Here is a 10,019-nt window from a genome sequence, read left to right on the forward strand (position 1 = left end):
AAAAATATTACACTACAGGACAATTTCCTCGATGAACTTCGTCAATATCTTATATTTATAAGATAATCACGCATTGCAACTTACGAACATTTAATCCCTCATAAATCTGGGTCCTGTGAATGAAATCTTTCATTCGTGTTGACAGCAACCAATCTTAAACGTAAGCAGTTAATACCTAATTGCGCCTATTTATATTTTATTCTTCCTTCCACTTAGCTTGTTGCATGATGTCGGCAGACGACTTGTTATTTTTCTCAGCTTTCCAGAGGGGCCACGTGCTCCTTCAGACTTCCACCCACGCTGTACCACAAAACGACACAAAATTTGACTTTCGCTGGGCGGCTCTTCTTTGTGGGTTATTTAGTACTCGTCGACATTTTGAATTATTTATTTAGTCGAAGGTCACTAGAAAAATTACATACAATGAGAAATTCATATGGTGACAATTCTTCAATTAATAAAAAAAAAAAATCATATTTAAAGAAAAACCCTATTCTCTACACATTTCAAACAACATTATTGGAAAACTCTATTGCTATAATGTCAGTAATGGTAATTCCTTTGTATTCTATTTCTTGCATGTTACACATTTTTATTAATATTTCCAATAAAGACCTCTGGTATAATAACTTGATTACAAAATTCGTAATACTAGGTGGGTGAATCCCTTGGTTCTGCTATATATCGACTCTTTAAGAAATAAGCACTAAGCATTAATAGACATCATTAAGTCATGAGAGAATTTCACTAAATAGTTATTCGGTCTGTGGCATATTTTATCTAGCTTAATCCCTTACGAGCTCTATTTTCCCTCCTTAAATTGTAAAGACCTCTTGATAACATCTCTTACTTACAATTTTGTTTGTGTCCACTGCAAAGACCGTCCAGCTCTATCCCCTCATGGGCCGCAGGCAAGTCCCTACCGAGGATACGCCACCGTTAACACAAGCACACCCCTCACTTTATTTCATGTGTCTATATTTCATCATATTAGCAACCCTAATAGCTATTGTTATTTAAACAGCAACCCTGACAATCCTTTTTCGTCTCTAAATCTCAGAATACTGTGATGCTTACCTTATATTATAATTCCATCTTAAAGTCGTCGATGTGGATTCTCTCAAACACGTCTGCTCCCGACGCCTAACACTGTTTGAAAGACCCACCTGCCGCTTTCCCAAGCGCTTGACAGATGGGTGGCGGGAGATGGACCGATGGTTCTTTTGTTTTCTTTTGTTACTAACATATAAAAGGTGTCCCCATGATTATTGTTTCTGACGGAAACTTCCTCATTTTAATTTTCTTGTTATTTTATAACGTGTACGCCTCAATTAGTGACCGAAATTTAATTACAAATTTTGGATTTACCACGAACAGTCATTCAAAGTTGCGCAGGGAAAAGTGAGATTTTCCTGAGTGAAATTTCCCTGAGTGCAATTTCCCTGCGTGAAACTTCCCTGCGTTTACACCCGCCCCTTTGAAACCTCTTGAAAACAAGGGGGTTCAACACATTATCGCTCTGTAACGCCCACTAGATCCGTCCCCTCCTCTAAAATTAAAACAATCTTCGACAACGGTCTGTCGTATTCCTTGCCCTCTCTCCTGACAGTCACCGTCCTCACCAAACCATCTTTCCCTACTTTGGTCTGCACTACTCTAGCCAATGGCCAATGGCAGCGTGCTTCATTCTCCTTGACCATAAGGACTACGTCTCCCACCCTGACGTTTCGTCGCTCTTTGAGCCATTTCTGGCGCTTTTGTAACCCCAACAGATACTCACGTTTCCAACGGGCCCAGAACTGCTCGGCCATATGCTGCACCTGCTTCCATCTTTGCTTAGAGTGGCTACCTATTGCAACGTCGCAGCCTACAGGCGAATCTCCCATGTTTAAAAGCTTGTTCGGTGTGAGTGGAACCGGGTCTCTACTGTCTGAGGTGACGACAGTAAGGGGTCTACTGTTAACCGTTGCCTCCACTTCACAAAAGAGTGTGCATAGCCCTTCATAATCCAATTGCTGTGTCCCCAAGACTATATCTAAGACCCTCCTCACGGTACCTATCAACCGATCCCATGCTCCTCCAAAATGTGAGGCGCCGGGAGGATTGAGAATAAATTCCACCCCACACCCGAGCAACTCATTGCGCACCTTGTTTCCTGCCAAGAACTCATAACTGGAGTCGAGAACTTTCCGCGATCCCACAATATTAGTGCCGCAGTCGCATCTAACTGTCTTGACCTGACCACGACGAGCCAAAAACCTCCTGAAGGCACTAATGAATGAATCTGATGTGAGATTTGAGGCCACCTCCAAGTGTATGGCCCTCATGTTCAAACAAGTGAATATAACTCTCCAATGCTTCATCTGTGCTCTGCCTCGTTTTACGAAGAATGGCCCAAAAAGGTCCACCCCGGTGCTATAAAATGGGGGTTTTTCCGACTCCACACGATCAGGTGGTAGATCGGCCATTAGCTGCTCGATAACCTTTCCGTGTGCCCTGCGACACCTGACACATCTACTCAGCACACGTCGCACTGCTGCATGGCCCTTAATTACCCAAAATTTCTCCCTCATCAGGCTCAAAACATGCAATACACCCATATGGTTAGAATGCTCATGATAATACTGGATCACCATGTCTGTCAAGTGTCCCTTATACGGCAAAATAATTGGATGCCTTTCGCTTGGAGAGATATTTGCCGAAGATAACCTACCTCCAACGCACAGAAGCCCATTTCTTAGGATTGGTTTCAACCTTCTTAGGGAGCAAGAGGCCCTAATAGTTCCTCCCTTCTCAAGGCTCTCTATCTCTAACTCGTAATCAACACGCTGTGTTACCTGCACTACCACCGTCTCCGCCAAGCTAATAATTTCGGTGGACAAATGCATATATAGCTCGCTGAGCAGCTGCCTGTGTTTATAAATAATGTACCTACCAAATAGCAACAACCAACCCAAAGTTCTAAGGAGCTTGATCCACCTGGAATAGTGGTGGATGATTTTATACATACCTGTTTGCCTGATGTCCATCCCAATCCTGAAACTAATTATTTGGTAGCCTCTAGTTCCTGTTGGTCTTATCTCACGCTTAACTTCTAATCCTTCCACACCATCTGACATTTGAGCTGGCTCAGTTGGCCAAAAACACTCCTCCTTCAGCAAAAACTCCGGCCCTTTTTTCCACCTTTCGGACAGCTTGGAACGTGTTGCATCGTCTGCTGGGTTCCACTCAGAGTTAACATACCTCCACTCTTTCTGATCACTGCCCTCCCTTATCATAGAGACACGGTTTGCCACAAATGTCTGGTATCTAGCCTGATCATTCCTAATATATCGCAAGACGGTTGTTGAGTCGTTCCAATAATAGACCCCATCTACCCTGAAATCTATCATGGTCAGAATAGTGCTTCCTAGTCTTACGGCCAGTACCGCTGTACTAAGTTCTAGGCGGGGCACTGAAACATGCTTCAATGGTGCTACCCTTGCCTTTCCCATGATGAATCTGCAGGATACGTTTCCCCACGGATCCGAGACCCGCAAGTATGCCACTACTCCCAAAGCCATGACGCTTGCATCTGAGAACAAATGCAACTGTACTAGGGTGGCTGATTCCCATGGAATAACCTTCAGGCTTCTGGGCACACTTGTCCCACTGGTCTGGCTCAGCCTCTTTGCCCACGCCTTGATACGGTCCGTAGTGTCAGGGTCCAACTCCATGTCCCAAGCCATCTTTAATCGGCAGAGGTCCTGCATGATGACCCTACCCTCGATTAAAACTGGCGCCAATATTCCAAGTGGATCGTAAATCGAGGCTATGGCTGACAACAGGTCCCGCTTAGTCCTTGGAACTGATATTAGCTCTGCTCGGACACCCAATTCATCAGTGGCCAAGTCCCACTGTACTCCCAAAGCCTTTGTTTTATGTGACTCTGATCCCTCTATAAGCTCTGAGGTGCTCCTACTGTACCACTCCCTCGGGATCGATGACATAACCTCCACACAAGGGCTGCTGAACTTTGTCAATGTAAATCCCCCTTTCTTGCAGAGCTCCTTAACCTCTAACAAATTGACTAACAGTGCATCTTTGCGATCCTCGGCTCTCAAGCAGTCATCTACATAAAAATTGTTGGCAACTGTGAACCGTGCTTCCTCTGAAAATTCATTCCCAAAGTCGCTTGCCGTCTGTTTCAGCATGAAGTTTGCAATGCTCGGAGAAGAGCAGGCCCCGAACAGGTGGACTGCCATTCTCCACTCTTTGGGTTCCTTGTCAAGACTATTTTCCCACCAAAAGATCCTGAGGTAATCCCGCTGATGCTCTGGTACCCGTACAAGATAGAACATAGTATTTATATCTCCTGTATAGGCAAATAGACCTCCCCTAAACTTTACCAACACACCCAACAGAGAGTTTTTCATATCAGGTCCCTGCAATAGTAGGTCATTCAATGATGTACCCTCCACCTTGCTTGCACAGTCAAATACAACATGGACCTTGTCTGGCTTGTCTGGATGTTGCACACCAAAATGAGGAATGTACCACACATTTCCCGGGCTGGCTGCAGTCACTCGCTCAGCATAGCCTTTCTGTTGCATCTCTCTCATGAAGGCACTATACTGCTTAGCGTAGTTACCATCCTTCACTAGCTTCTTACGAAGGCTGTGCATACGACGCAATGCGATGTCCCTTGTTTCTGGCAATGGCCCATGATTGCCACGCAGAGGCAATGGCACCTCGTAACTTCCTCCTACAGTTCTAACCCATTTCTCTATTATCTCTAGCCATTTCCTGTCCTCTACAGACATTTCCCTTCTGTTAGATGCAACATCGTCATACTCGCGATTATAACTCTCAACCAGCATGCGGTCTAACTCAAGGCGCTTGCTTGTCACTTGGATCCTATTGACATGCTCTTGACACCTTTTGTCCTTTGCTCCACATACCACCCAGCCCAATAATGTTCGTATGGCATGGGGTTCATGGAGGCGTGTTGAATTAATAACTTCCCTTGGCTCAAGCAGGTGAGGCACATTGTTCCCAATTAGTAAACCTGCCTTAGCTTCTACCTCTGGGATGTAAATCTCTCGCAAGTGTGGCCAGCGTTCCAGATCTCCGGACCTGACCACATCACACTCATCAATTGGTATGCGAGGGGCACTCAACACCGGGGGGAGTGTAATGCAAGTCTTGCCCTCATAGTCCAATACTGACAATCCCGAGACTAGGCTGCATGCAACTTCCCCTACTCCGTTGATGGTTTCAACATTCACCTTAACGTCCTGCCTCTCAGTGCTGCCTAGGGTCTGCATTAAAGCTTCCGAGACAAAGCATGTGGAACTCCCATTGTCCAAGAAAGCCTTCGTGAAAACCTCCCTTCCTTCCGTTGACCTAATCCTTATCGGCACAACTGATATCCCTGTACCAATGCTACCTCCTCTCACTGCCCTGAACATAGCAATTTTGTCATGTGTTCCTTCCTCCTGAGCCACAAAGGCTCTATTTGAGCGCTCAGATCCTACCACTTCTACTTCTTGAACCACTTCTACTCCTTGGACCACTTCTACTCCTTGGACTACTTCTACTTCCTGGTGTCGATGCAACAGAGTTGGGTGATTTCCCTTGCACATGTTACAACTTTTCCTGTTTCTGCAATACTGAGACCTATGACCACTTCTCAGACAGCCAAAACAGAGCCCCAACTCCCTTATGGCTCCCAGTTTTTCCTCAGGTCCCATTTGAGATATTTGGTGGCATTCATCCACTATATGGGGTCCTGTACAGTACCAACATGAAAGCGGGGCAGTTCTGTTACATGAAACTTTCCTAGCCTTAGTTGAACACTCAGCCTTGCTTGGTGCTTTTCTTTCTCCTACCCGAGGGGTGTCTTCCCTTCTGCCCCTCTGAAATAGGTTCAAGACCCTAGCCTCTCCTTCAATAAAACTTACCAAATCATCAAACGACACAGTCCTCTTCTTTTTCTCAATAATCTTATCAGCAACTCTACACCATCGAGTCTGCACCCTTAAGGAGAACTTGCTAAGGATCAACCTCATTGTTTTTGAATTTTGTAATTCGGCAATGACATAAGGGACGCACGAAATTGCATTCCTGCAAGTTTTGAGTGCCACCGAGTACTCGTCATACTCTTCCGCGTTGTTTTCCCTTATATCTTTCCATTTAATGATCTTTTCCACAAACGCGGTGGCTATCTGTTCAAGGTTGCCATATCGCTCCTCCAGCAACTTCCTTGCCTGCTTATAGCCCTCTGAAGCTTCTAAGTGGATGCAAGATGCCACAATATCATTTGGCATGCCTGTCGTGTATAAATCCAGGTACCTCAGCCTTTCCTTATCATTCATCAACTGGTTACTAAAGACTTCATCAAATGAGCGAATGAACTTAAAATACTTTGTACGATCCCCATCAAACTTAGCTATATCTTGCTTGGGCATCAAGCTTTTAAGACTGCAAGAGATTAGCGCCTGCTTGACTTCCTTATTGCTCAAGTCCCTTTGGTCATTCCCGCCCGAGCAACAGCATCCACTTAACCCAATCTCGGGCGCTTCCGTATTCAAATGCATGGGTCTCTCACTCCCGCTTACATCAGGGTTTGTGTGTTCCCTTATCCTAGGGATGTGAGTTATTTCTTTTTCCTTCTCCTTCAGTTCTCTTAAGGCCTTCTCCTTTGCCTCCACTCCAGCTAACTCTGCCTCTAAACCGAGCATCTCCCTCTTAGATTTTAGCGCTGCTTCCTCTCGCTCTATGGCCTTTATCTCCATCTCCCTCTTAGATTTTAGCGTTGCTTCCTCTCGCTCTATGGAGTTTATCTCCTTCATCGCCCGTAATTGTGCTGCCAACCTGGCTCTAGAAGCAGCTAATAATACACGTCTGCTCCCAGTAGAACTCGCGCGCGACCGCTGAGATCTCCCGGAAGCAACAGATTGCATACCAATGACTGATGCGCTATCCCCCAAATTTAAATGTCCTTCCTCTTCCCGGGGCTCTTCAGCGCACTCGCCTACCTTATGGCCCTGATTAGCTCCACTATCCTGCCTAACCTCAAGTCCCTGCAAAAACTCCTGTACCTCTACGCCATCCTTCTCTAGGGCTTCACTTAGACGCTGACACAATTCAGACTTGTTCCCTCCGTTTGGGAGGCCTCTAACTTCCAACTCCTCTCTCAATTGCGCAACCTTTAGGGTCTCCATTTTCCTAGGCCCCGTTCCGGCACTCCCTATGAGCTAACAAAATTTCCTAGTTGAATCGTAGCTGACCTAACCGATGAGTGGCCGAGAACCTGCACTACTCAATGAAGACCACTAACAGTACCTATGTTGCGACTGCCTAAATCCTCTAAGCCTAGAGAGCAATCCCTAAATGTATCAATGTCTCGTGGCCCAGCCTCCTACCTGAAAGAACTCCTATTTGACATGTCCTAGCCTTTACCTGGAAGATCTCCTACCTGAAATAACTTCTATTTGACATATCCTAGCCTTTACCTGAAATAACTTCTATTTGACATCTCCCAGCCTTTACCTGAAAGATCTCCTACCTGAAATAACTTCTACCTGAAATAGCTAAACCCCTCCTTGTTATACCTAAGTTCTAATACCATGCAGCATGCAACAAACTAACATCTGTCAAACTGAGAACTCTAATGACCATTGGCTTAGGATTACAGCGCCCGTAACCGACGTTGGAAATGGTTTCTTCATATAGATAATCCACAAATTAGTAAAGTTAAATTGGGTAACCGTAACGTTACATGCTAAGTTCTCATTTGAATGGGTTCTAAATTGGACCTTCCAAGAAATATTTTCATGCCACACACACAGAATAAACTTAAGTATTAAAGCAAACCTGTGATACCATTAACCTAAACCAGTTATGAGGACCTATAGACGATTATTCCCAAACCAATACAGAACCAAGGGACCACATTATAAAAATTCCACAAGGTTTCCCTCGACGAACAGATATTACTAAATCAACTCAAAATACATGAATAATGATCTGAGAACCCAACATTCTGACTTTCTCCAAGTCTTAATGCACTACACACATATGTTCCTGCTCACCTTCGAGATATTTGCCTTACAAATAAACTACTCAAGTTCAAATGCAAAATTTCCATGCTATTTTTAATTAAACATCAACTCCTCTGTCATAAAAAAAAAAAAATAATTGTCACTCCAAAAAAAATATTACACTACAGGACAATTTCCTCGATGAACTTCGTCAATATCTTATATTTATAAGATAATCTGATAGGTGATGTGTCTAAAGCCGAATGGTAAGAGTATATTGCCATCACAGTGGAGATTTCCACAAATTTTGTTGTTTGGGCATATTGACAGACCAATATTGTATGACTTGCTCAGATGGAGTGGCAGTACCAATCGAACGTTCACAAGACGAATATGGTACTCTTTGTGCCTATCGTATTCACGAACCTTTTATCATAACTTGGAAAAAGACATCAGAACATGGGTTTTTTTCCAAGTTATGATAAAAGGTTCGTGAATACGCTAGGCACAAAGAGTACCATGTTCGTCTTGTGAACGTTCGATTGGTACTGCCACTCCGTCTGAGCAAGTCATACAATATTGGTCTGTCAATATGCCCAAACAACAAAATTTGTGGAAATCTCCACTGTGATGGCAATATACTCTTACCATTCGGCTTTAGACACATCACCTATCAGAGCTAAGACACGTCTCCTATAACAGAGTTCAGTCATCTCATACAATTTATGACAATCAATATACTCCTAAAAAAGGTAATCGATCTCACTGTATAAAACACATATACATATTCATATTTTCCATAAAAGGCTTGGAACACATACTCACACACACACACACACACACATATATATATATATACATATATATATATATATATATATATATATATATATATATATATATATATATATATATATATGTATATATATATGTATATATATATATATATATATATATATATATATATATACAGTGATACCTCTGGATACAAAAGTTTCTGCTTACAAAAAATTCAGGATACGAAAAGCGATTTGAAGATTTTTATGCCCCAGTATACGAATAAAATTTCAGGATACGAAAAGCTTACGAGATCCCAACTCGTCGCCGAGAGTAATTTTAAAAAGTGCGCGCCGCCAGACTTTGAACTTGGGTAAACTCTCTTACAGCCTCCCGCTCACCCATTGGTTATCTCCCTACTCAGATGCTAGCTGACGCCATAAGATCCTGCTTTCCTATTGGTCGGCAACTATCCCACCTTGCATACGCACGGGCGTTCATCTCTCTCTCTCTTTTCGTTCTGACTGCGGTATCGTTAACAGACATTGTGTGCTTTCGCTTGTATGACGTAGTGTTAAATACATTCGTACGCCACGTGTTATCATTATTAAACATTCGTTACTGTGCACTGTACTGTATTAGTGTTTACTATACATAGTACTGTATATAACATACGTAGTGTATTACGTATTGAGCTTAATACTGTAGCCATGGGTCCCAAGAATGTTGCCGAAGGAAAGAAGAAGATGATGCTCTCGATGGAGACGAAACTCGAAAGCGTGAAAAAGTACGAGTCTGGCATGCGTTTAAGTGCGATCGCCAAGGTGTATGGCCAGAATCCATCTACGATAGGCACCATCCTGAAGCAGAAGGCGGCCATCAAAGCAGCGACACCTTCTAATGGCGTCTCTATTTTCTCCAACAAGAGAACCCACGTGCATGACGAGATGGAGAGGCTGCTTCTTGTGTGGATCAAAGACAAAGAGATCTCAGGAGACACCATCACTAAGACTACAATTTGTCAGAAGGCCTCCGCCATTTTTGGTGATCTCGTGCGTTCTCAGGCCGAAGAAGGGGCAGGAGAAGGAACATCCCAGCAGGAACCCCCAGAGTTCAAGGCTTCTCGGGGGTGGTTCAAGAAATTCAAGAAAAGGACTGGTATTCATTCAGTGGTACGGCATGGGGAGGTAGCCAGCTCGGACACAAAGGCCACCGAAG

General features: G+C 43.8%; 1 protein-coding gene and 1 long non-coding RNA gene across 2 annotated transcripts; both read right to left on the bottom strand.

Annotated features, from left to right (window-relative positions):
• Positions 1-214: 214 nt before the first annotated feature.
• On the bottom strand, positions 215-1,141 carry LOC137646764 (uncharacterized). The gene is made up of 3 exons (XR_011045451.1): positions 1,078-1,141; positions 855-919; positions 215-405 (listed from the first exon to the last, which is right to left on the bottom strand). It is a non-coding gene; the product is annotated as an uncharacterized lncRNA (long non-coding RNA).
• A 1,130-nt stretch (positions 1,142-2,271) lies between these two features.
• LOC137646295 (uncharacterized) lies at positions 2,272-6,833 on the bottom strand. Its single transcript, XM_068379405.1, has 5 exons — positions 5,943-6,833; positions 5,420-5,615; positions 4,631-5,239; positions 4,389-4,504; positions 2,272-2,415 (listed from the first exon to the last, which is right to left on the bottom strand). The coding sequence occupies exons 1-5, from the start codon at positions 6,831-6,833 to the stop codon at positions 2,272-2,274; spliced, it is 1,956 nt and encodes a 651-aa protein (XP_068235506.1).
• Positions 6,834-10,019: the final 3,186 nt, after the last annotated feature.

The sequence above is a fragment of the Palaemon carinicauda genome, chromosome 9 (genome assembly GCF_036898095.1).
Source record: "Palaemon carinicauda isolate YSFRI2023 chromosome 9, ASM3689809v2, whole genome shotgun sequence".
Lineage (NCBI taxonomy): Eukaryota > Metazoa > Arthropoda > Malacostraca > Decapoda > Palaemonidae > Palaemon > Palaemon carinicauda.

What these genes read in the sequence shown, in the direction of transcription:
- LOC137646295 (XM_068379405.1), bottom strand. Translation starts at nt 6,833, where the DNA reads ATGAAGGAGATAAACTCCATAGAGCGAGAGGAAGCAACGCTAAAATCT. An exon ending in CTGTGTCGTTTGATGATTTG is followed by an intron (nt 5,616 to 5,942) that starts GTAAGTTTTATT and finishes AACATGTGCAAG; the next exon opens with GGAAATCACCCAACTCTGTT. An exon ending in TAAGAAGCTAGTGAAGGATG is followed by an intron (nt 4,505 to 4,630) that starts GTAACTACGCTA and finishes TGCAACATCCAG; the next exon opens with ACAAGCCAGACAAGGTCCAT.